This window comes from Tamandua tetradactyla, chromosome 21 (assembly GCF_023851605.1).
Source record: "Tamandua tetradactyla isolate mTamTet1 chromosome 21, mTamTet1.pri, whole genome shotgun sequence".
Classification (NCBI taxonomy): domain Eukaryota; kingdom Metazoa; phylum Chordata; class Mammalia; order Pilosa; family Myrmecophagidae; genus Tamandua; species Tamandua tetradactyla.
In genome coordinates, this window is record NC_135347.1 from 14,139,064 (window position 1) to 14,166,084 (window position 27,021).

The window sequence follows — 27,021 nt, forward strand, 5'->3', positions numbered from 1 at the left end:
TTCTTTCCAGAAAGAAAGATTTGAGGTTGAATTTTTTAAGTTTATTTTTATTGATATTTCCTTGAATGCTGAGAGCTAACAAAAAGAAGCAAACAAAAACCCTACACTCCCTGTTTTGCACATTGGCTCTGTGCCGGGTTAGCCTTAACACTGAGCCTAAAGAACAGCCTGTGGTGAAAAGTTAGTCTTCTCAGGTCCTTTCTGAGCAGGCATCTTGCTCTATTCATGTACATGGCCTTACAAATTCCTCTGTATGAAAAACTGCAGTTGCCTCACTTTCCCTAGGATATTCTCCAAGCCTTTTCTCCTGGGCCCCAGGCACTTTTTATGTCTCAACCATAGTCTTTTGCTCCAGATGGCTATGGTTTGATTCTTCTCTGTTTTAGTGGCCACTCCAGCCACATTTCCATCCAAAGTGAGTTTGGGGACAGGTGCAACAGAGGTAAGTGCCTTGAATCAGTCCTTCAGGCAACTCTCAGGCATGTTGTAACAGACATACGAACACTCCAATCTGTGATAATGGGTGCTCTGCTCCCCTTGGAACCTGGAACCAGGGACCTGTATTGGAAGCATGAGCTGCCACTGCTGAGCAAGAATAGGGAAGAGCCTAGTAAAAAATACCACAAGGCTTCCCACCAGTATTTTTAATAGTTGTACTCACACACCGTAGAATTCCAAAGTACAATCAATGGCTCTTGGTATAATCACAGTTACGCATTTACAACCACAATCAATTTGAGAACATTCTCCTTGCTCTGGAGAAGAAAAATCAATGCTCCTTATACTCCCCAGTTATTGACTTAGCTTTGGTATAGTGCCTTTGCTACAATTGATGAAAGAATATTACAGTGTTACTGTTTAATTATAATCCTTAGTTGGCATTAATTGTATTTTTCCCATCTAGCACCCTATGATTAACACCTTGTAATAGTGACGTATTTTTGTTCTAGTTCATATAATAACGTTCTTATTTTTTTACCATTAGCCACAGTCATTGTACAGAACAGATTTCTCTATATTATATAGTCCCGTGTTTTATCCTCTAGCTTTCCTTCTGATGACGTAAAGGATCCTAGACTTTTCCCTTTCAACCATATTCACACTCTGCACTGTTAATTACACTTGCAGTATTGTGCTATCATCACCTTTATCCATTTCCAAACATTTACAGTCAACCTTATTAAAAATGCTGTAAACCTTAAGCATCGTTTCCCATTCTCTCCCCTCTTTCTATCTTGGGTAACCTATAGTCTAGATGTTAACTCCAAGAGTTTGCTCATTATAATTACTTCATGTTAGTGAAACCACATACAGTATTTGTTCTTTTGTGTCTGGCTTATTTTGCTCACATAATGTTCTTAAGGTTCATCCATGTTGTTGTGTGCATCAGAACTTCATTGCTTATAACTGCATAATATTCCATCATATGTATTCATCACAATTTGTTTATCCACTCATAATTTAATGGACACTTGGGCTGTTTCTGTCTTTTGGCAATTGTGAACACCGCTATGAACACTGGTGTTCAAATGTCTGTGTCCCTGCTTTCGGTTCTTCTGAGTACATACCTAGTAATGGAATTGCTGGATCAGACGGCAGTTCTGTACTTAGTTCCAAAGAGGCTGCACCATTCTGTATTCCCACCAGCAACTTTCCTACCTTGTTTTTCTTTTGTATTCTGTACAAAATAAAAAATACAGGGTCACATTGCATTCATTTTCCATGTGAGTTTCCTATTATTACAGCACCATTTGTTGAATTGTTTGTTTGTTTGTTTGTTTGGGGAAGTACATGGGCCAGGAATCGAATCCAGGTCTCCCGCATGGCAAGCGAGAATTCTACCACTGAACTACACTTGCACCCCCTTCCTACCATTTTTTAAGTTGCCTTTTTCTTTATTCAGTGTTCAGTTGATTGCTGTAAATATTTCACTGTTCTCTAGAGTTCTGAGAAAGTTTTTTCTGAGAGTTTCTGCTTATTTTTTAATGTTTCTGTGGCAGCACAAGATTTGGGATCTTATGTCACCATCATGCTGTTGTCACTCTTAAGGCTTTATTTTAAAATAGTTTTGTTTATTTAAAAATAATTTTTCTTCCTCTTTTTAAATCCTTTAGTCTATTCAGAATTGGAAAATTAAAAAGCAGCAAAAAAAGGAGGAAATTTTCAAGTTAAAGGAAAAGGCAGAGGATATATCTATGCTTTTTCATAATAAACAAGGAGATAATAAAAAGCAAAAGGAAGACCAAAGAATTAAACAAAAACTAGCAATTGATGTTTGGAAAAAACAGAAAAGCATAGAAATGTCAATGAAATATGCTTCTCAGTTAAAAGAAGAAGAAGAGAAAGAGAAAAAGCAACAGAAAGAACGCCAACGCCAGTTTAAACTAAAATTACTGCTTGAAGGTTACACCCACCAGAAGAAAGAACAGGAAGAATTTTTGAGGCTTGAAAAGGAGCTAAGGGAAAAGGCAGAAAAGGCAGAAAAAAGAAAAACTGTTGCTGAAGAAATTTCTAGATTTCAAGAAAGAGTAAGTAAATGTTTTCTAAATAATTTTTAAATGCTATACATGGAAATATTACTTCCAGATTCATTCAGTTCAGTAAAAGTGTATTGACTGCTAGTTATATATGGGCCTGTACAGTCTGATAGCATTAATGTAGCATTAATACACCAAAATGAATAAGCCATGCTCCCTACTTTTTAGTAGCTTCTCGTCTAGTGAGAAAGATAGATGTGCAAGTAGGAATTTCAGGATAATCGTAAATCGTGTGGTGATTGGAGTGTGGACAGAGAGGGAAGCTTACCACAGCTACAAGGGTCAGAGAGGAAGTGATCCTTCTGTAGAATCTTTTGTTTTTTGGGACGTGTGTGGGCCAGGAATTGAACCCGCATCTCCTGCATGGCAGGCAAGAATTCTACCATTGAACTGCCCTTGCACCCCCTTTTGTGTTGAATCTTAAAAGGGAAATGAGGATAAGGAAAGGGGAGATCTTCTTAACAGAGGGAACAGCATGGTTTGTGGAGAAACTAAACACTTCAGTATATGTGGGGTATGAAGTAAGAGGTGGGAATCAATGGGGGACAAGGCTGGAAAAGGTAGGACAGGACAGGCCATGAATTCCTGTCTTCCTGCCAGATGGACTGGCTTTACTCACAGGGAATTTATTTGTTCACTATTCAACTCTCCACCATAATGTAAGCTCCATGAAGGCAAAGATTTTTTTTTTTTATTGAAAGTCTAAATTTAATTTCTGGTAGGAAATAATAAAAAATTATTTTGCCATAGGTAATAATCAAAATTTTGCAAAAAGGAAAATTGGAGAAAGATAGATTCATACATCAGGCAGAGATTTTGATCCTTTTCATTCATCCCTGTACTTCAGGGTCCCAGTGCATTATATTTGATATATACTTAAAGGAATCCAAATTATTGCCGTGGTGGGCTTATAGGTGATTTTAAACAAAATATACCAGAAAATGCTAACAAAAGAAAGGGGCTGCAATCTTATTATATTACAAAATGGAATTCAGTTAAAAAAATATTAAACAAGATACAGGAAGGGCATTTTAAAATGAAAAAGTGCAAATGATATATAACTATTATAGATATCTGTGCATCGAAATAAATAGCAGCAGCATTCATAAAGCAGAAAATAAGGGAGGTTCAAAGAAAAAAGACCAAACACACCTTAATAGTAGAAATTTTAGTTCATTTCTTTTAAGTCCATATATTTAAAAATCTTCCTAAATTATAAAAGATCCCATGCAAAGAGAAAAACAACATACAAGATATAAGGTGAACAATTTAGAAAAAAGAAAACTTTTAACAGAAAATTAAAAATATATGAGCGTACTAAAATCAGGCATATCTAAGTTAATAAGTAAAAATGGACGTAACTCATCTATTAAAAGAAAAGAGGGTGGTGCAGTGGTGGCTCAGTGGCAGACTTTCGCCTGCCATGCTGGGGACTCGGGTTCGATTCCTGGTGCCTGCCCATGAAAAAAATTTTAAAGTATAAAAAAAAAAAGAAACAGAGTTTTGGGGCAGTGCAATGGTAGCTCCGTGGCAGAATTCTCACCTGCCATGCCGCAGACCCAGGTTCAATTCCCAAAGCCTGCCTATGCCAAAAAAAAAAGGAGTTTTGCATTGGACAAAAGAAAGTGATTCAGAAAGAATAGGCACGTACTTCATTCCAATCAGAGAAAATAAAGCTCTTAACTTTTGTTGGAAAAGGTTAATATTGGGGAAGTATTGATATTTAGGATACAGTTTTACTGGCAAACAGCTAAGCTTTTGACCAAATTCAAGTTAATTTTACTTTCTGTTTTGCTGTGTATTTTTTTTTAGGATTTACATAAACTTGAATTGAAAATTCTAGATAGACAAGCGAAGGAAGATGAAAAGGCAGAAAAACAACGAAGACTGACAAAATTAAAAGAAAAGGTATTTTATATTGACATTATTTTTATTCTTAAAATCATATGATTTGTAAGTATACAGATGTCAAGTCCATATTCTTAATATACAGATTTAGTTCTGTACAATCTCCTTTAAATTTCATTCTTATTTTTTTTGTACATATTAAGAAACATAGTTTAGTGTAACAGTTGGTTGAATTCTATGATTTCATAATTTGAGCACCTCTTTTTCTTTCACCCTACATTATTTCTCTCTTTTTTCTCACCATCCTTTTCTTCATTCTTTCTATATGAGCCGTTGTTTTAGACCTGTGGCAGCTATGAGCATTGCTTGGTCTCACTGGTAATTCTTGGAACTAAAGATGTTGTTGACAGTTTATTAATACACTGATGTAGTCCAGATTTTTAAAAATTTTTGCTATATAAACATAACTAAAAGTTCACTCTCTGTTTGAGGTTAACAATTTTATTATTGTTTAGCTTACAGAAAGATTGTTTCTTAAAACTGCTTTCTGATACCAAGGATCTTTCTTACTTATTAATTCAAATCTAATAGCTCATATAAATTAACTGCTACTCATTTTGTTCTCATTACAGGTTGAAAACAATGTTAGTAGAGATCCTTCTAGGCTTTACAAACCTACCAAAGGTTGGGAAGAACGGACCAAAAAGATAGGACCAACTGGCTCTGGGACACTTCTACATATCCCACATAGGTAAAGAGAAGTTAGAATGGGTGACCACATTATAATAATTTAATTAACTGCTTTATATAAGTTTCTATTTTTTGTAATTTCTGAATATGTATTATTTCTACAATAAAAATTTGATAAAACATATCTATACATTTTTTGTTATCATTTAATCTGTTAGGATTGTTTGTTTTCTGTATATTTATAATTTCTTTTATTTTTTCCCCTTAGGGCTATTCCAACCTGGAGACAGGAAGTACAGAGAAGAATATGAGATAATGGTATTCAGTTGATGAAAATGTTAATATATTCAGTTATACCAGTAACAATATTCTTTAACTATCACTAGCCCAGTCAGATTGATTATTAATTGTATTATATGTGAATTGACAGGTATTAAGTTCCATGATGGCATTGTCATTACTGTTTCCTAAAAAAAGCATTTAGTAGTTAATTCACGTTGGGCAGCTATTGATACAAATGTTATTGAAATAAGTTTGTTACAAACATTTCATTTATATGTACAGATCATTTTGAAAATACTTTGTTTCTGTCGTGGCATAAAAATTGGGACTATTATAGAGTGGCATTTTTTAAACCAAAATTTTGTAACTTTTAAAGCTTGGAGGTAAGTTGGCTTGAATTACAAAATTGTAAAAAATCTTTTTTTGTTTTTCTTAGAATTATGTAATATGAAGTTAATACTTTTTCTAAGTTTAACAGATTGGTAGTTTGACAGTTACTTCATTTTTGTGTAATAAATATTTTGTATTTGTTTGAAGCATGTTTTGTTTTGTATACAGAATTACTATTTTTAAAATATACCTCTCATCTCACATACTTTATTAATAGTATTATTTGATAATAAACTTTGTGGTTTCCTTCACTTATTCCAAATTTCCCTTCAGCCTTTGTGGACTTCACACATAAAATCTTCATGTCTTTTACATCTTCCTGGCTGATGCAATTTTCTTTTCTGCTTCTGCAAAATACAAAAATTCTTTGTTCTTAAATGTCATCTGATGTTTAGAATATTATGATTTCTCTTGATGGTGTTTAAAGTATTTTAGAGTTTTTTTAAACTAACAATTAGGTCAAAAGAGTTCATTTAAAAATTTATAAACTTTTGTACCTGAAAATACAGCTTAATTCAACTCAACTTTTTAGATTATAAAATCTTACTGACTTTAATGAGTTCCCTTCTTATAGGAAAGGGACCATATACATTATAAATATAGCAAATCTAGTTCTTATAACTTGTCTTAGAGTATCTTTATTTCTAATTTGATAATTTTAGGTCAAATGACACTGTTAGAAATTTACTGTGAGTATTGGTCAAAACTTTTTGTAATTTCACAGTTATTATTCAAAGTAGATTGCTTTCAAATTTTGGAAGCTGAATTCTGATAATAGAATTATTGGTGCAGAATGAGAGAACTGGCATAAAACATTCTTGATCAGGAATGCCTATTTATTTTACTTGTTCTCTATAACTTTCTAAAATGATTGGAGACAGTTATGAAATTAAAAATATAGAACGGGGTATGGGAATGTAAACACAGAACCAAATAGTTACAAGATACAGAAAAGTAAATGTTTTCTAGAGTTGCTTTCTAACATGTTGCTTTTTGTTGCACACAAATCAGCTTTCAGTTTCCTGGCATCTAAGGTAAGCATGCTATGTGATGTGATTCTTATGGTTTTTTGTTTGTTTATTTTTAATAAAAGAAAGCATGGAAGTTCCTCTGAAGAAACCTCTTTCTAACTGAATCTGAAATAAATGAGGAATTTATTATGTGGATCCTTATATATAAAGGACACTGGGTAAACATAATTGATAATATTTTCATTAAGGCTCATAGAAGAGATGTCAAATAAGCATTTCTTATACTGTGTTAAAAAGTTTATTTTAAAAAGTATATTAATAAGAAATTTGGTAAAATCACAGAAGAAAAAATGTTATAAAAGACCTGAAATTCCAGCATCCCAGAGAAACTTTTTTCCAAAAATATACTGACATATTTATATAGCTAAAAATCACAGAATTCATATGTTATTATACTATAATCACATTACATGTATTTTCCAATGTCTGTATATAATTTAATTATTTAATGACTGAATATCAATCAATTACTTAGATGCTCTAACATTCCCATACTATGATGACAAGGGCTGCACTTCTTAGTTAATAATGTAAAGTAGCATTTTATGTGAAAGTTAGAATCTGTCATACATGTAACAAAAATCTTGTATGGTCAAAGTGACCCCTGAAAAGCCTTTCACTTTCCTAGGGAATATATTATCTTTCAAGAGTCCAACTTAAGTCTTTCCTCCTGAGTTGGATCAGATTGCTGGTTCTTGATTGCCAACCAAATGAAATGTATGGTTTCCCTTTAATGGCCATTAGAATAGTATTGTGTTTCCTAAGCATGTATGAAGTGTGCGTTAAATATGTGTTATATGATTCCACTTTGAACATCTTCAAACATTTGAGGATGTGTGCAAGTGTGTGTGTGTGTGTGTGTGAGGGAGAGAGAGACAGAGAAATCTTATAATAGTGAAAACTTCCTCTAGACTGATAAATCTGAAGGGCAAGAACTGTGGCCTCCATGTTTATGGAGAAGGACCAAGGCCCCATACTGGACAGTTTGTTAATATAGTATTTGTTAAAGACATATAGGAATATGTGTGAATAGGTAGCTACTAGTACCTAGAGTTATGGAAGGCACTTTGGAGGTTGAATAAGTATAAGATAACTACAGACCAAAGGGTACATTTAAGAAATGCATTTTCTGAGAAAGCCAATTCAAATTATATCCAAACTTCTGTTAGCTCATATATGGCTTGTTCTAGTTTGCTAGCTTTCTCTTTTGGCTTGCTGTTTCATGAAGCTCCCTGGGAGGCGTTTTCCTTCTCCATCTCCAAAGGTCACTGGCTAGTGGGCTTTCTGCTTCTCGTGGCTATGTCGTTATTCTCTGGCTCTCTCTGAATCTCTTCATTCTCCAAAATGTTTCCTCTTTTATAGGACTCCAGAAACTTATCAAGAACCACCCAAATGAAATGGGTGGAGACATGTCGTCACCTGATCCAGCGTAACAACCACTCTTGATTAAATCACATCTCCAGGGAGATGATCTGATTACAGTTTCAAACATGCAGTATTGAATAGGGATTATTCTGTCTTTATGAAATGGGATTTAGATTAAAACATGGCTTTTCTAGGGGACATACATCTTTTCAAACCAGCACATGGCGGAAACAACTTAAATCCTTTTTTTCCCCACAATTATTTCTGTATTTTACAGAAATGAAAATAGTAAAACCATGTTATTTCATTTTTCAGTTGGAGAACATGTTGAGCTTATTATTTTGTATTTACAAATTGATGCACCATTAAAAAAATTTTTTGCTTTGATGCTGGGTAGCCCAGTGACTGAAGCAAAAAGTAAAATCTTTAAGATTTGTAAAAGAAAATTATGCAAGTAGTTATCCATATATACATGCATGTATGTTATGTATGCATGTACATATGCACACGTTTTTTCTGTGTGTGTGTGTGTGTGTGTGTGTGTGTGTGTGTGTGTGTGTCTATACATCTTTAGAGATTCCTATTTTTTTAGGGAAGAATTTCTAAATGCCAATACTTATAAGTGTTTATCTCCACAGTTTGATTTGTAGCTTTAATTTACCTACCCATTCAGCTTAAAACTAACTCTTCGAAAATGAGTCTTGTTACTAAATTTATACTGACCCATCCGTGTTTGCAGGTATACCATCCTTACATCGCTTCGGGCCCTGATTTCCTCAAAGCGAACTTGACGCTGTTGACCTTGAACTTACTCCTAAATATCGAACGAAGATAAGAGTTATGACGGAAGGATTTGTGGGCTGGATTTTACAAAGAATGGGAGATGTTTCCAAACCTTTGGGCACTGGAATAGAAACGGTTGGGTCTTGCTCTTCCTAGGGAGAAACCAGAGAAATAAAGCGCTGCCAAAAATTTTCCGTTGACAGGTGCGGCTTCAATCACCTACCGGGCCTGTGGTGGCAACACGCCCAGTCCCCGCCTCGCCGGTTGGACGGTCCCCTCCCTCCGCTGCCAGGTTGGCGGGTCGAGGCTCTTTCGGACTGCACTACAATTGCTTCCGGGTCGCGCGGGACGTAATTTCCGGAGCAACATGGCGGCCACGGAGAGCGACCGTTCTGTGGGGAGTTGTGAAGGAGAGCGGCTGGACTTCCTACGGGACCGACATGTGCGGTTCTTCCAGCGCTGCCTACAAGTCTTGCCTGAGCGCTACTCTTCGCTCGAGACCAGCAGGTAACTCGTGATCACAGTCAGCTTGGCTGGAACGGGTCCCTGGCCCCAACGGAAAGGCACAGCAGAGCCTGCTAGCTAACCCGGCGCGGACAGGAAGCTGCCGGTTCTCGGGTGGGTCTGCAGAGACCTTTACTACTCCGAGCTACGGCGGGAGGGTTTGCGAAGCTTTAAATCGAGGGATTTTGGAATCTCCAGATCCTGTTTTTTCTACTTCACAACCGTTTTTCCTATCACCTATGAGCTTCCTTTTTGCTCCCTGTCCCGGAGCCTGAGTCACCACCTTATCTGAGACAGTTTTTTCCGCCTCATTACTTCCGACTACAAAAAGAAAAGGACAAAGCGTTTGTCAACGTGTTTATGGATAAATAGCCTCTATTTTGCTTCCCTTTCCTCCCTAAAATCATTGACCTTTAATTGAGAGGATATATGGTGTTCATTATGTAGTAACAGCAGAGAGTTTCTAAGATCTGAATCGAAATTTACTTTCTAGAAATTGTAAAATCCAATGGTCGGAGAAGATTGGCAAAAAAAAAAAATTGCGCGTTGGGTATAGTAGCTTGTTAAAATGTATTTGCAGTAGACTTGGTATGGTTGGAGTTGGCTGAGTATGATTTGGCAGAAGACAAACTGAATAGTCGTTTAGAGGGTAAAAGTCTGGGGATAAAAAGAGCGTTACGAGGTGGCTATCTGTGCTCTAAACTGTGTTTTAAAATGAGGCTCTAAAGCTCCATGTATTGAATGGGGAAGAGAAAGTGGGTTATCTTTGCCTTGATCTTTCCCCACATTTCTGAACTTTGAGCCTCTGGTGTACTTTGAACAACGTCTAGCAGTAAGTTCTTGAAGTTTTATAGACCGTGCCTGCACACGCAATCAGATATGTATCAGCTGGAGTACAGCTGAACAGGACGAATGAGATTCCTTGAGTTCTAGGCTCTAGGCTGGCATAGAGTTCTATGGAGTGTATAGGGGCAGGTATCTTAATTCAGATTTCTTTAGAAAGGGCTTCCCTAATACTTCCAAAAGAGACCCCCTCCAATCACTGTCAGAAATTAAATATTTATTCTCTTTCACATTGAAATGCAAATTTCATGAAGTTAGAATCCTTGCCGCTCTCCTTTTTTAAAAAAAAATATTTTTATTGACGAAATAACCTACAAACACAAACATTCTTAACATATGAACATTCCGTACTTGGTGTGTAATCAGTGGCTCACAATATCATCACATAGTTGTATATCATCACCATGATAATTTCTTAGAACATTTGCATCACTCCAGAAAAAGAAGTAAAAAGAAAAAACTGGTACATACAATGTCCCTTACCCCTCCATCTCATTGACCATTAGTATTTCCATCTACCCAATATATTTTAACCTTTGTTTTTTTCCTATGCCCCGTAGTGTTTCAGTCTACTCAATTTATTTTAACATTTGTCCCCCTATTATTTATTTTTATCCGTATTTTTTACTCATCTGTACATACTGTAAATAAAAGGAGCATCAGACACAAGGTTTTCACAGTCACATTGTGAAAGCTATATCATTATACAGTCATCCTCAAGAAACATGGCTACTGGAACACAGCTCTACAGTTTCAGGCACTTCCCTCCAGCCCCTCCAATACACCTTAAACTAAAAGGGGATATCTGTATAATGCATAAGAATAACCTCCAGTATATCTGCTCAACTCTGTTTGAAATCTCTCAGCCACCGACACTTTATTATGTCTCATTTCTTTCTTCCCCCTTTTGGTAAAGAAGGTTTTCTCAATCCCTTGATGCTGAGTCCCAGCTCATTCTAGGATTTCTGTCCCACGTTACCAAGGAATTTTACACCGTGGGAGTCATATCCCACGTATAGAGGGGAGGGCGGTGAGTTTGCTTGCTCTGTTGCTGAGAGAGGCCGCATCTGAGCAACGGAAGAGGTTCTCTCAGGGTGACTCTTAGGCCTAATTTTAAGTAGGGTTAGCCTATCCTTTGTGGGGATAAGTTTCACATTAACAAACCCCAAGATTGAAGGCTTGCTTGCCATTTTCTTTACTCCAATAATATTAGGGCTGCTCTGTCCCTTATGGCAACCACTGGCCACATCTGGCTTTTTAAATTCAAATTAATTAAAATTAAACCAAATTTGAAAATCCATTTATACTAGCCACATTTCAACAACTTAGTCACCGCATTGGCTACCATTTTCTCTTGAACATTTCATCATCTCAGAAAGTCTGTTGGACAGCACTATACCTACGGCCTTGAATAGTTTCTGGCATGTGAAAAATACTAAGTAAATACTGTTTGTTGAAAGATGAACAGATTCTTGCAAAAGAAAGAGTAAAGCATTATATTCATTTCTCCTTCAGTACTGACTGACTAGCAGAGCCCATACCTAAATTTTTAAATTAAAAGTTTTGAAATCCAGTCCATTGTAGTGATATAGGGGTGTTAAATATGTTGATAAATCACATTTAGATTTTTGTGGGGATTAATTTTATGTGAATTCAAAGCATTTGGATATATCTTCCATCGTTTTGTTAAATTGTGATTGTTGAAAACAGTTGAACTTTACTTGTAGCTATAATTTAGGTCTGTGGGTGTATTTTCAGAATACCGATGTGTTTGATTTATCTATTCTATTATATTCCAGCATGGACAAAATCATATTAGACTAATGCATGTTGGTAGTAAACTGTAATTCTGCTGAAAACACAAGTGATAAATCAGCAGTAATTGTTGGATTTAACAACTGATGTAACAATTTAATAATCTTATAATCTTAAAATCCATACCAGGTATTATGGTATTAGATAATATAGCACCTTGGTGCATTAGTAAAGAAATATTAAGTATATTCTTTTGTATGTGTTTGTATATAGTGGGGGTCACATTTCATTATTTTTCCATGTGACTGTCCCATTCATGCAACACGATTTGTTGAATTTTGGTCAAAATTGAACCTGGGTCTCCTGCATGCAGGCAAGAATTCTACCACTGAACTACCCTTGCACCCTCTAGTTACATTCTTTTATGTGAAGTGTTTTGTCACTAGGATAGAATAGTTTTAATCAGGTTTGGTTTTTTTAGAACTCACTTAATACCACATTTAAGATAACCTGCATATATTACTTTTTAAAATTTTCATTTTACTCCCACTAAGTCACTGTATTTACTTTCCTTAGTTTAGTATCAAGTCCATTGTGGTGTGTGTGATTCATGATTGACTTGTGTAGAAGCTCCAACCTTCTACCTTCAAATTTCTACTGATACCAGTTTTAAGGCAGACTAATATGTTGGCTGTCACAGTTCTTGCCCAATATTGCATTTCAATTCCACAGCGTTTATTTAGTATCTACTGTATGTCTACTAATGGGGATATGGTGTTAAATCAATGATTCAGGTGTTTCTGTACCCATTTCTTTTTCGTTTTTGTTTTTGTTTTTTGGGGGTGCATGGTCTGGGAATTGAACCTGGGTCTCCTGAATGGAAGGCAAGCATTCTACCACTGAACCACTGTTCCCATTCTTTTCACTATGAACATGTAACAGCTGACTCTTACGAAACCTAGTATTAGACCGTAAATTTAGACATTATCTGATCCACCATTTTGGCAAAATTACTCTAGTCCCCAGTTTCCCTGACAAATAGGAATGAATGAATTTTACCTTTCTAATGATAATGGCTTTAAGAAAATAAAAAGTATACTGTTTCATCTAAGGTTCTTCTTTTTTATTAACTTATGAAAGGTGTTGTTACTAGTTAACTCAAGTGTTAGATAATACTTGTTCGGTGAATATTAAACATTAGATTGTGTTTTTTATCAATTAGTATGTTTCTTTTATTATGAGTGATTAGGGAGTTTGTGATTTTGAGTTATTGTTCCTATTTGTATTTGGGTAATGGGAATTGGAGTAGGCTTTTATTGAGAACATAATATAGACCACTTCATATTATTATGTTTACTCTTCTAGAAGAAGGGGTTAGGAAATTAACTTATTTTGCAAAGCATTCACATTCTAGTCTTTCCATTTTTTCCCCCCAAGTATCATGCTGCCTACCATAATCCCCTTCTCTGTTCTTTCATTCCTTCCCATTTCTTAAATACATCACCATCTAGCAGTTTATTTCTCAAAGTATAGTGTTGACAGTGGGAAGCTCTTAATAAAATCAGGGTACCTTCTAGAAGGCACATGCTGGGCCCTTATCTAGATCTGCACTGGAATCTATATGTGAACCCGGGCATCTATATCATAACAAGCGTCCCAAGAGGTTGTGACACATACTACAGTTTGAGAACTGTTTGCCTTGTAGGAGAAAGAAATATACAAACAGGATAACCTGGTTGTTCCCAGAAACTTCAGATATTTGTTTAATACCTGAGACTTAGAGTTAGGGCTCTGAATCTATGAAAATCCACACTACCCCATACAGGAATTATTTAAAATGTTGAAAAAGGGATCAGACTTCGACTAGAGATCTGAATGATGCTGATCTGGATAGGACTGGGGTAGATCAGTATACAGAGTAAAGGATGATATCGTCTGTATTTTAAAACTTCAACTTCTATGTGTGACCAAAGGGAGAGACATTTATTTGGTGCAATATTTATATTTGGGGTAGCATGTTACGTAATTTAACTTGTATGGTCAGTTTAATTGAACACTATAAGTACATGGAATCTTGAATAGGGTGTGAGATTTTGTTGGTTTGTCCAGGTTAGTGTCATACCCCAATATATCCCAGAGTAATTTGGGCAGTGAATAAAGAAGTGTTTGCAAAGTCCTCTTGGGGGACTGGGGAGAAAGGAGGAAATATTCAATTCCCCATTTGGAGAATTCTGATATTCTCACAGGCAGCAGGGAAAACCAAATCAATAGGCTGAGCCCTCGATCTTGGGGTTCTCCCTAATGAAACTTTTTACACAAAGGATAGGCTAAGCCTACTTATAATCATGCCTAAGAGTCACCCCCAATGAACCTCTTTTGTTACTCAGATGTGATCTCTCTTTGTAAGTCAACTTGGCAGGTGAACTCACTGCCCTCCCCCATGCATGGGACATGACCCCCAGGGATGTAAATCTCCCTGGCAACGTGGGACAAAACTCCTAGGATTATCTGAGACCCAGCATCATGGAATTGAGAAAACCTTCTTGATCAAAAAGGAGACGAGAGAATGAGACGAAATAAAGTTTCAGCAGCTAAGAGATTTCAAACAGAGTTGAAAAGTTATCCTGAAAGTTATTAAGCATTATATAAATATCTCTTTATAGTTTATGGTATATTTGGAATGACTAGAGGGAAGCTGTTGAGCTTCAAGCATCAGTAGCTTTGATTCTTGAAGATGATTGGAAAACTATATACCTTTTACTGTGTGTCTTAGTGATTGTGAAAACCTTGTGTCTAATATTCCTTTTATCCAAGGTATAGACAGGACAGATGAGAAAAAAATATGGATAAAAAATAAACAATGGGGAGATGAGGAGAAAAATAATTTGACTAGATTGAAATACTAGTGTCAGTGAGAGGTTGGGGTAAGGGGTATAGGATGAATGAGTTTTTCTTTTTTTTATTTCTTTTTCTGGAGTGATGCAAATGTTCTAAAAATGATCATAGTGGTAAATACACAACTAAGTGATGATATTGTGAGCCAATGATTGTATACCATTATGGACTGCGTGTGTGTGAAGATTTGTCAATAAAAAAAAAAGATCCAGCTTTCACATTTGCATTGCAGTCAAAAGGAAAAAAGGAAGAAGATAAATAAGTGGATTGATTAATTAGTACAGATATATCACTGACTATCCCTCTATTAAATTGCCATTCTCTATCTCAAAAAGAGAAAGAAATATACAAACAGGGTATTACAACAGTGCATCCATTGTTAATGTAAATATGAATCATCTGGTGATTTTTTTTCAAATGTGAATTCTTATTGCAGAGATCTGGGGTGGGATTTGAGATGCTGCATTTCTAACAAGGTGGTTGTGACAATTTGGAGCTGTATTACCTCAAGAAAACATGTTCTTAAATTTAATCCATTATATGGGGTGTGAACCCATTTTAAGTAGGATCGTTTGATGAGGTTCCTTCAGTTAAGCAATAGCCTACCTCAATCAGGATGGGTCTTAATCCTATTACTGGAGTCCTTTATGAGCAGAATGAAATTCTGACAGAGAGAAAAAGCCACAGGAAACAAGAAGCTGAAATTCAGAACAAAGAAGAAAATGGACAGACCAGGAGAGGTCCCCAATGTGTGTTGCCATGTTATAGAGGAACCAAGGACTAAGGATCTCCAGAACACTAGTCTTTGGGAAGGAAACATCACCTTGATGACTGGGCCAGTTTGAAACTATTGTGTACCCCAGAAAAGCTATGTTTTAATCCTGATCCAATCTTGTGGGGGCAGCCATTTCTTTTAGTCCTAATTCAGTTCCGTAGGGTAGAAGCTTTTAATTAGATTATCTCCACAGAGATGTGACATGTCCAGTTGTGGGTGTGACCTTTTGATTAGATGGAGATGTGACTCCACCCATTCTGGGTGGGTCTTGATTAGTTTACTGAAATTTAGAAGAGAAAACATTTTGGAGAAAGCACAGAACAGAAACATGGATGTTTGGAGATGCTTGGAGCCCATCAGACATTGCCACGTGCCTTCCCATGAGATGTTAAGCCAGAACCTGGAGAGAGCCAAGGGCAGCCAAGAGATAAAATCCAACCCCAGAGAAGCAGAGTGAGGAATCCCCACAGGAACAGAGGTTGAAAGCAATGGAGCCCAGGAGCAAGGGCCTAGTATATGCCACCCATGTGCCTTCCCAGCTGACAGAGGTGTTCCGGATGCCATCAGCCTTTCTTGAGTGAAGGTAACCACTTTTTGGTGCCTTAGTTTGAACATTTTCTCAGCACTAGAACTGTAAACTTGTCACTTATTAAATCCTTGTTTAAAAGCGTTCCTGTTTCTGGTATATTGCGTTCTAGCAGCTTAGCAAACTATTACAATGATGCCTTGATTTGTAGTTTTTCCCTGCCTTAAAATTGTGAGCTAATAAACTTTCATTGTTTAAACCTACCCATTGCATGATATTTGCTTGAGCAGAAAGGAAACTAAAACAGATTTTGGTACCAGGAGAGTGGAGTGCTGCAATTGCACATAACAAAAATGTGGTAACAACTTTGAAATTGAGTAGTGGGTAGAGGCTGGAAGAATTGTGAAGCACTTGATGGAAAATGCCCAGATTGCTGTGAAGAGACTATTGGTAGAAATTTGGATGCTAAAGATTCTTCCAGTGAGACCTGAGAAGGAAATGAATGTGTATTGGAAACTGGAGGAAAGGTTATTCTTATTTTAAAGTGGCAGAGAACTTGGTGAAATTGAGTTTTGATATTGGATGGAAGGCAGAACTTAAAAGTGATGAACTTGGATATTTAGCTGAGGAGATTTTCAAACTAAATGTGAAAAGTTCAGTCTGGTTTCTCCTTACAACTCATAGTGAAACAAGAGAGCAAAGGGTCAAGTTGAAAACTGAACTCTTGGGGATGGAAGAAACCTGAAATAGATGGTTTGGAAAATTCTTAGCCTATCCAGATAGTGTGCTCTGAAATGAGAGACAGAAGTGGTTCTATCAGGGATCTCTCTGAGCTTCTGGAGGTGATTTCCTAGAGATTAGGGCTCCACGTGAGGGTTTAACTGAACATGGAACCAGTCAGCAATTTCCATAGATGCCAGGATTAGAAATGCAGTTATCCAGGGAGGATCTGTGGGAAGTCCTTTTGTCTGATGGTTTGGACACCTGTGACCTACATGCAAAGCCAACAAGATTTTTGTGAGATTAGTATGAGTGAAACCACTGCCAGCCTGGACTAAATGGGACAAAGGGGAGAAATGGAAGGAATATTGGCTTCAAGGGCAGAACTGTGGAAGCCAAGATCTGGCTTAGAAAGCAGGCCCATCTGTGTGGAAAGGGTGTGCCTGCACTTGCACTTGGAGGAGACAGGTCATCTGCCGCAATGCTTAGAGGGGGCAGGCCTTCGTCCCATTGTTCAGGAAAAGTTCTCCCACCCTGATGCTTGAAAATGGTAGGGTCTGTGCTCCAGCATTCAGGGAGAGCCTTGCCGTCACACTAACGCTCAGAGAGGGTGGGGCCTGTGCCCTGGGGTTCACAGAGAGTCAGGCCACCTCCCGGATACTCAGAGAGAGTAGAGCCTTAATCCCTGTGTTTGGGGAGAGCATGGCCACTGCACAAGCACTTGGAAGGAGTGGGTCTTCTCTGTCAGGCCCAGAGTACAAGACATCAATCCATAGTGGATACTCAGACTGTGAAATCTAATGAAGTTTGGGACCTGTGACCCCTGTTTTTCTTCCAGTTTCTCCCTAGTGGAATGGAGTGTATATCCTATACCTGTTCTTCCATTGTATATTGGAAGTTGATAACTTGTTTTCTAAATTTCACAGGTACACAGAGGACACGTATGTCCTGGACAGACCACACCCATAATTGATATTCATGAGACTTGGTACTTAGCATTGTTTCTGAAATGACTGAAGGATTCTGGGACATTACGATGAGATAAATGTACTTTGTGTGTGGAAAGAGCATGTCTTTTAGGGTTCCAGAGGGTGGAGTGTGATGGCATGGAGTTGTGTGTAACGCAGAAAAAAGCATGTTCTTAACCTTAATCCAATCCTATGGGTGTGAACCCATTTTAAGTAGGACTTTTGATAAGGTTATTTCAGTTAAGGTGTGTCCCACCTCAATCAGATGGGTCTTAATCCTATTCCTGGAGTCCTTTATAAGCAAAATGAAGTTCAGACACAGAATGAGAAAGCCCTAGGAGACAAGAAAGTGAAATTAAATGGAATCTGGAAGAGAATGAAGAGGCCAGGAGAGGTCACCGTGTGCATTGCCATGTGATGGAGGAGTCACAGACTAGTGATCACCAGCAGCTAGCCCTAGAATGCCAGTCTTCAGGAAGAAAGCATCACCTTGATGATGCCTTGATTTGGACTTTTTCTTAGCCTTAAAACTGTGAGCTTCATAATCCCCATTGTTGAAGCCAGCCCATTAAATGGTGGTTGCTTGAGCAGCCAGGGAAACTAAAACAGTGGTTATCCCAAGCGATGCTGATGCTACTGATCCCTGACCACACTTTGAGCAGCAAGGCATTATAAAACACTTTGTATGCACAGTGACTGTGATATTTCCAGGTGATGAACTAACTAGCTCAAACTGAAGAGAGAGACAGAGAATCAGAGAAGGGGAGCTGAATATTAAAGAATACGTTCCAGGTTTTGGGGAGAAGGGTATTATAGGCAAATGGGCAATAAGAATAAAAGCAAATAAGAGGGTTGAGCTAAGAAACTTTAGTCAGTTCCCTAATAGCTGTTCAAATGTAAGTGTGATAAGAATTTTGTCTGGAGAGGTAGACATGGGCTAGATCATGGAGGGCTTTGTGTGCCATGTCAAGGAACTTGAGTTTGCTATCCTTTAAGTGATGGGAAGTCACCAAGTGGTGGATCACCATGATTAGATGTGCATTTCAGAGTGATCATTAGATTTGAGATTTAGTATTGTATTGAGTGGGACAAGACCAGAGCCAGTGAAACCAATTCGAAACCTATTGTCTTAGTCCAGGAAAGGTGTTGGGGCAGTGGAGGTAGGGTAAGAAAGAAGATGAAGGAAGAAGTTGTCTCAGCATTCTACTGTTGGGACTCCCATCTGGTCCAGAAATCAAGAGGCAAAAGGAGAAGGTTTAGAAAAGAAAATTTCTATAATAACACTTATCACATAGCTTCTTAGTTATTTCCCTCATAATTTAACCTACATAAGGTTAGGAGGCTTACTGTATTAATTTTTGTCACAATACCCGTTCTGCAGTTAATAGTCAGCAAATATTTTTTACTGAATAATTTTGATAGTGGAAGAACTTATTTTGTATGTTAGATAATTCCAAAGATTTTACTCAAAAATATTTATCAGATGAATCAGTCATTGACAGATATTACAGATGAAAAATAAGGCTTAAAACTACAGAATTTGTGCCACCTTTCAGTTATTTATTCCACATTGGGCCTTTATGCACTAGAATTTTGTTCTAGCCCAGGTCTTGGATAGCTTGGGTTGGGGCAGCCATAAGGCCAAAGAACACACTATGGAGTTAAGCATGAATTTTATTGGGATTTACTAACAGGAAAGTGTCTCTGATAGCAGCTGTCCAGAAAAAGGGAAGTAGCGCTCCACAATGGCTGGGGTGCAAGGGGCAGCATGCAAGGAAATTCCGTAGGGTATGAGAACCGAGTTTCAGCAGGATCTCATGACACAGGGATGCAGAGATTTATTATCAACATGTATGTCAGGGGAAGGGAGTTTCAATACTTTACAAGATAAGTGGTTTATGATACCATCTATACATTCTTTTCTCCCTAAAGTCTGTTGACCTTTAACTTCTGTCCTGTTGCATAACCAGCTATGCTCTCCATATGAAGCAGGCCGTGGGTCTCCACACATTTTTAGTTCGTGATTAATTCTAATGTGCCCTATTTCTTATTGTAGCTAATGTTTACAATTCTAGAATTGTACAGTTTGATTTAACCATAGCCTCATCTGAGATCCATGGACCACATTGCTACATGGTACATTATGTGAACACGGGCTCAGGACACAACAGAAACTTTCAGGAAAAGACCATTTTCTTATTTACACAGAACAAAGGGTACGAAAGATCAGGAGAAGAGATCCCATGGTAGGTGGTCTCCTGGAATGGCTAAATTTGCTCAGGTGGGGGTGAGTGGATGGCAGCCACTTTGCATTGGAGAAGAGAGACAAACTGTACTGGGTGTGGTATTTATCCACTTTGAGGGGAGCCCTCCCCTCCCCTGCCACTGAGAAGTCCTGCTTTGATTAGCATCTGGGGCTGCTTGTTACTGGTTCCCAGGTTTAAGGTCTGGCTGGGCCTTTTCATTAGATTTAAAATCACCCCTCTTCCCCCCACCCAAGTTATGGAATGGAAGCATACTGAAACACTGTTGCTCAATAGAAGAGGAGGTGAGTGGGGACAATCTGGCAGGGGTAAATAGATGGTCTGAGAGATGGCAGTGGCTCAGTGTGTGCCCCTGACTTCCTCAGCAAGATACAAGCAGAAATACACCCCAACATTAAAGGTATTTGGAGATGCCAGTAAAAGAATTTTAGTAGAAAGGGGCAGTGATCCAAAGTTTGGGGATCTAGTCAACTCCCATAAATCATTGTTTCCAATTATATCTCCATATTGTCACTCACTGCTCTACACTGATAGCACACTATTCATTTAGTGAGGTAGGAAATTCGCGTCAGGGTAGCTAAATCCTTTTTCCACTACACAGACTTCCCACCACATCCCCACCCCCTTTTGGTACTTATTTATTCCTTGTTACTTTTGTGCTGCTTGGAAAACATGAGTCTTTTTTGAGGCATCATTTAGTTTACTTCTCCCAGTAGAACTGATCTGCTGGGGCAATAATTTGATGGGGGTGGGGTGGGGGGTAGTTAATTTTCCATTCAGGTAAGATAAACTTTTTACATGTGAAAGGTTATTATTGGGTGTTAAGTAGCTTACTGCCTTTGGCTTTTCAGGCTGAAGATTGATAGATTCAATTCTAGTGAAAACAAAGTAAGAACAGAAAAATGGCTCTTCAAAAGAAGTAATAAAGTAAAAATAATGTCACTGACTTGGGTTTTAGGTGCGTGTGATGGCAAGATTATCCCTAATATATTTGTACCTGTACGGGAGGGCAGTTTGCCCAGCAGGTCATACCCCAAGTAGCAGTCATCTGGGCACCATAAATCTCAGCGTTATTTCTCTGAGTCCTAGTCCAAAATTCTTTGTATTCCTTATGGTTTGTTTCATTCTCTCCCTCTCAAAACGTCAGTGCTACTTGTAAATTCTGATATAATCAGATAAGGGTTGCTTTCCCAGCCTGTTGTAGAGAGGACATTTGCCCAAAGATTTCTGGTGGGGCCTCACTTTATAAACATAAACTACTCACTATAGCTATGTTAATTCTGTAAACCTAACAATTGTAACTGCTATGGCTTTTTTAAATGGTAGACTAAAGATAATTAGGTATGCAAGATTTAAAAATAATTTACCACCGGATGATTGAGTTATAGTATTTGATACTTGCTTATCAATGAAACACCTCCATATCCAAGAGTAAGTAAAATGAAAAATGATTATTACTTAGTTTTGCTAGTGGTTTGTCATTGTTATTTATGTGTCCAAATAAAAAGAATTTGCCCTTCTTAGCCCTTAAAAAAAATTGGTAGCCCTTAAAAAAAAAGTGTATCATTCAGGTAACGCTTATATGCAGATAATAGTATTTTGGAGCAAGGTTTCTCAACCTCAGTACTTTTTTTAAAAAATATGTTTTATTGAAAAGTCTTTACACACATACAGCCCAATCATAGTCTACAATCAGTGACTCACGACATCATCACATACTTGTGTATTCATCACCATGATCATTTTTAGAATGTTTGTATCATTCCAGAAAAAGAAAAAAGAAAAAACTCATATATCCCATACTCTTCACTCCTCCCTCTCATTGACCACTAGTATTTCAGTCTATGCAATTTTTTACACTTTATCCCCTCTATTATTTATTTATTCTTTATCCTTATTTTTTTACTCATCTGTCCATACCCTGGATAAAAGGAGCATCAGATACAAGGTTTTCACAATCACAAGGTCACATTACAAAAGCTATATAGTTATACAGTTATCTTCAAGATTCAAGGCTACTGGAACATAGTTCAACAGTTTCAGGTACTTCCCTCCAGTCACTCCAGTATGCCACTGTTCTAGTTTGCTAGTTGCTGGAATGCGGTATACTAGAAACAGAATGGCTTTTGAAAGGGGAAATTTATTAAGTTGCAAGTTTACAGTTCTAAGGCTGGGAAAATGTCCATATTAAAGCAAATCTATAAAAATGTCCAAATTAAGCACCATCAAGAGGTTACCTTCACTCAAGAAAAGCCGATGATGTTCAAGGTTTCTCTCTCAACTGGAAAGGTAAATGGTGAACATGGTGATGTCTGCCAGCTTTCTCTACAGGCTACTTGTTTCATGAAGCATCCCTGGGGCGTATTCCTTCTTCTCCAAAGGTCTCTGGCTGCTTGGGTTCTCCTGGCTCTCAAACTTTTTCCAAAATGTTTCCTCTTTTAAAGTATTCCATTAAACTAATCAAGACCCACTTGGAATAGGTGGAGTCGCATCTCCTTCCAGTCCAAGGTTAATACCCACAATTGAGTGTGTCACATCTCTGTGGAGATAATCTGACCAAGTTTCCAACCTACAGTACTGAATAGGGATTAAAAGAAACGATTGCCTCCACAGGATGGATCAGGATTAAAACATGGCTATTCTGGGGTACATAATCCTTTCAAACCAGTACAGTCACAAACTAAAAGGGAATATCTGTATAATGTATAAGAATAAACTCCGGGATAACCTCTCACCTCTGTTTGAAATCTCTCAGCCACTGAAACTTTATTTTGTCTTATTTCTCTCTTTCGTCTTTTGGTCAAGAAGGCTTTCTCAATCCCATGATGCTGGGTCTCGGCTCATCCAGAAGTCCTGTCTCATGTTGCCAGGGAGATGTACACCCCTGGGAGTCAATTCCCATGCAGGGAGGAGGGCAGTGAGTTCATCTGCTGAGTTACAGCCTCAGCACTTTTGACATTTTGGGCTGGGTAATCTTATATAGGACTGACCTGTGTGTTATAGCATGTTTTAACAGCATCCCTGACCTGTACTCAGTAGATGCCAGTGGCACCCTCCCAGTTGTCTCCAGACATTGTAGAATGTGCCATGAAGGGAAAGTGCATCAAATTGAGAGCTGCTGCTCTATTAGAATCACCTGTTGAGCTTAAAAAAAAAAAAAAAAATCCAGGTGCCCAGACTCCACCTCCCAGCCAGAGATTCTGATTTAATTGTTTTATTGGTAGTGGTGTTTGCTTTTAAGCTGATTCTAATTTTTTTTGACTGATTCTTACTCTACACGGGTGTTTCACCTGTGGAGGAGATCGCCACTCTAGGACTCAGATTACACTGTTAAAGTCTCAAGCATATTACTTGAATTCTTTGAACTTGATATTCTTCAGCTTAAGAGCTGAAACTGGATAAATTCTGTAGTTCTGAATTTAGAAAAGAATGCCAACTTATTATTTATACCTTTTGGGGTGTGTTTTCTTATTATATAGATATTATTGACAGGAAAATCTTTGTTTTATCTACCCTCAAGTGATTTATGTTCTCCACTTTTATTTCTGTCTTCCTTTTCCTTTTTGGCATAATAATGCTTTGGTAAATGAAATTATTAAATATTTAACTTTCTCTGGCTGTAAATGTGATCTTTCACTTTGTGGATCACAGTGAAACTAAAAACCCTGTTACTAGAGCTCTCCAAAGGGTCAGATGTATTGCAGGTCTTTTATTTATTAATTTGGTAAATTTTTGAGGGCATACCAGGAACAAGGCAGACCTTTCTCATGATGGAGTTACTGTCTAGAGCCTTGATTTTCAAACTTGGCTGTTATATGGAGGTTTTTCCCATGTCTAAAGAATCATTTGCTTTGGAGAAGGGTGTTCCCCTAGAGGAAAATGTGGTTGCCAACCAGTAAGCCTGAGAAAAAACCTATTAGAGTATGTATAGATCCTGAGGATGTTTGCTCCAACTCAGGGAAACACCAAAAATAATAGCTTCTATTTTTTGAGAGTTTGCTTGTGGGCCAGGTAAGCAAAGTAATAGGGTGAGGTATAGTAGAGATTTATAAATTAGAAAACTGAGACTTGGAAAAGATTAGGTGTCCTACCTAGAGTCATATGGCTGGAAATGGTCAGACCTAGAATTTGAGCCTGACTCATTTTACAGCAAAGTGAACTCTGAACTACTGTGTAACACTGCCTCCTATGTAAAGGGGTTCCACTGCCCTTAAATAATCTGATTTTATCAAGATAAATCACCTCCCCAATTTAGTTAGATCTTAGTAGGTTATAAGAATTAAATTGAGATAATATATGAGAAATTTCCTATTATTCAGTACATGGTAGTAGCCTCTCAGTAATGTAAGATGTTAAGTATCAAATGTTCTTTGTTTTTAAGTGCACTATTATCATTATTTTTTGTTTTGCCCTTAAGATTTGGTTGGAATAATACCATTCTAGAGGCATGGGGGGAATTAATTTATTACATACCAGAGATATCTTAAAACATTAAGGTTTAATTCCTTCCTAGAAACTTGATTGGGAAGGAGACATAATACCTCAAGGTTTTAAGATTTCATACAGATAATTTCAGTGTTAATTTATTAGTGTTAGTCATAGGAATTATTAGAATATGGATATATAGCAGTGCTCTACCGAGCAGTATTTTAGGTTACATCTCAACATGAAAGAATTATATAAATATCAGAGTATTTAGAAAGCAACCATTGAGAGACTGACTTATATGAAAGCACAAAGTTTAGAGTTCTGATTTAAAGCACAATGTTGGCGGGAGGGGAGAGTGTTGTCTTACAGTTTTTCATTACATTAAAAAATGCACTTTTCTGGGAAACAAATAGAAAGGCATTTGTATTTTAAAGTGTTCCTTGTCCCCCAAAACTTAGTTATAATTGTTTTTTGAAGGAGTCACAATTCAGAAAAAAATTTTAAATAAAGACAATTTATTGTAACATTCCTCAAGAAGTAATTACAAGTCATAAGTGTAATTGCTTTGGGCACATGAATGAAAATGGAAATTTTTATAGATTTCCTAACCTTTTTGTCTATCTTTGTATTGATCAGGTGTAGGAAATTCTCTTTTTTAAATCTGATATAATGTTTATTGCTGGTATACTGCTTATCCTTTATATATATATATCCCTTTTTTAAAAAAATTTAAACAAAGTTTTAACTGGTATTAAGTTAAAAGAATAAATTGTTTTTATTGGTTTTCGCAGTTAGAGTATTTTCTAAATTACTATAGATTTAGAATGTGTTTATTTCTCTGAACTAGTAAGAGTTGAGGGTTTTGATAGTTACGGTGGAATTTTACGTTGGTTTTTTTTTTTTTCTTTTAGGTTGACAATTGCATTTTTTGCACTTTCCGGTTTGGATATGTTGGATTCCTTAGATGTGGTGAACAAAGATGATATAATAGAGTGGATTTATTCCCTGCAGGTCCTTCCCACAGAAGACAGTGAGTGAGTTTTTAGCATTTTATTTTTAGCGTGACTATCTAGTGTAAGACCTGGACTGGCAGATCTTACTATTTATTCATACACTATTAACACATTTTATTCTTCCATGTTTTCCTTATAATGCAGCACTCTCCTTCAAATACAACACTTAACAAGCCTGATGATTCATCGCTTGAAAGAACAGTTTGGAGTTATCTTGGATTAAATAGAGTTGATAATATAATATCAGCTCTCGTAAATCTTAAAGTTTTTAATGGGTTGTGCTTTGTATATTCTCTTTGAGAAATTTTCCTTTTTATGTTTCTCCAGTGAGCAGCTCTTAGTCAGTGGCATTAATGAAGCCTTATCATTGGGGCAGCATTAAGTGTTAACTCCTGTCCCTGTGTCCTAAATTACATTGTTCATGATTGTAGCCCCATTCTGTGTAGTGCATTTCCACATTGATGGCTGCTTGTTTATTTTTTGTGTTTGGTATTTATGTCTGATTACTTATGCAGCATTTACTCTCTTGTTTCCAGCCATTCTTTTGTTATCTTCAGTGAAAAATTCTTTCTTTGCCATCAAAGAGTTTCTTTTCAGTCTCCTGGTTATTTTCACTCTAATGCTACGTAAGCTTTTTCTTAATAGTTTCCAAGAGTTCTTACTTTTACTTTATTTATTTTTATACTTCTTTAAACCTGAAGGTTTTGATTAATAAATTATAAAAAATTCATGAATTAGCATTTGGTGTTTGGTAGAGTTTTGGATCAAGTTGCAGGTTAAGAGAGTTTATTCTTATCCAAGAGTACCAAGTTCCCTGGCTACGGATTTTCCACTTAGGGAACAGACAGACTTGCCCTTAGGTTCTTATACAACCTGTATCTCTATTCTAACTGCTCAGCTATAATTGCTGGGCTTGCATTCTACATCCAATTCTGTGGTTCATAGAGAGTGGGTATGATAAACCTGAATATATACCAAATGAACTTAAAATCCCATGAGATAAAAATTGTCTGGCTATTTCAAACTCACAGGATCAGAGATAGAAGATGGACTTCAGTTGCAAGATGCATAATAGTCATGCTTTTCCCAAGTAAGCCTCTTGTGAAATCATGAATATGAAATGAAGATAAAGACAAGAATCCAGATATCACAATTCCTATCTGTGGTAATTCAATAAAACTTACAAGGATGCAGGAAATTTAGGGATTGAAAAGGGATGGATTTTGTTGTTAATATATATGTAAACTAGAGGTACTTAGGGATAAGTGATCAAATCCTTTAGTGGTTTTGAGCACCAGCATAGAGGTATACATTGCTGAAATATTTTAGTTTTCATTATTTTGCACTGGATCCATCCTGTAAATATTCTTAAATATACATTTCAACCACTGTTTTTCCTATTCT

At 37.0% G+C, this 27,021-nt stretch overlaps 2 protein-coding genes and 1 long non-coding RNA gene across 6 annotated transcripts in view; 2 read left to right on the plus strand and 1 right to left on the minus strand.

The window, feature by feature from the left end:
- The window catches only part of CCDC112 (coiled-coil domain containing 112), a 56,079-nt gene extending 50,186 nt beyond the window's left edge, over window positions 1-5,893 (plus strand). The window contains exons 7-10 of the mRNA XM_077138917.1: window positions 2,115-2,528; window positions 4,350-4,445; window positions 5,018-5,136; window positions 5,344-5,893. Coding sequence (XP_076995032.1) covers window positions 2,115-2,528; window positions 4,350-4,445; window positions 5,018-5,136; window positions 5,344-5,386 — 672 coding nt within the window. The 3' untranslated portion in view covers window positions 5,387-5,893. The remainder of the gene's footprint in view (window positions 1-2,114; window positions 2,529-4,349; window positions 4,446-5,017; window positions 5,137-5,343) is intronic.
- LOC143665487 (uncharacterized) lies at window positions 657-9,264 on the minus strand. Of its 2 annotated transcripts, XR_013167004.1 has the most exons (3): window positions 8,867-9,257; window positions 5,954-6,094; window positions 657-1,678 (listed from the first exon to the last, which is right to left on the minus strand). It is a non-coding gene; the product is annotated as an uncharacterized LOC143665487 (long non-coding RNA). The 2 variants fall into 2 exon arrangements; XR_013167003.1 differs by lacking the exon at window positions 657-1,678 and having other exon boundaries at window positions 5,939-6,094; window positions 8,867-9,264.
- The window catches only part of PGGT1B (protein geranylgeranyltransferase type I subunit beta), an 80,557-nt gene continuing 62,232 nt past the window's right edge, over window positions 8,697-27,021 (plus strand). Inside the window, exons 1-2 of one of the 3 annotated variants that reach the window (XR_013167002.1) lie at window positions 8,697-9,433; window positions 25,516-25,634. Coding sequence is in view for 2 of the 3 variants with exons in the window: in XM_077138918.1 (XP_076995033.1) it covers window positions 9,294-9,433; window positions 25,516-25,634 (259 nt within the window). In the remaining variant the exon portion in view is untranslated. The other 2 variants (XM_077138918.1, XM_077138920.1) reach the window with 2 other exon arrangements.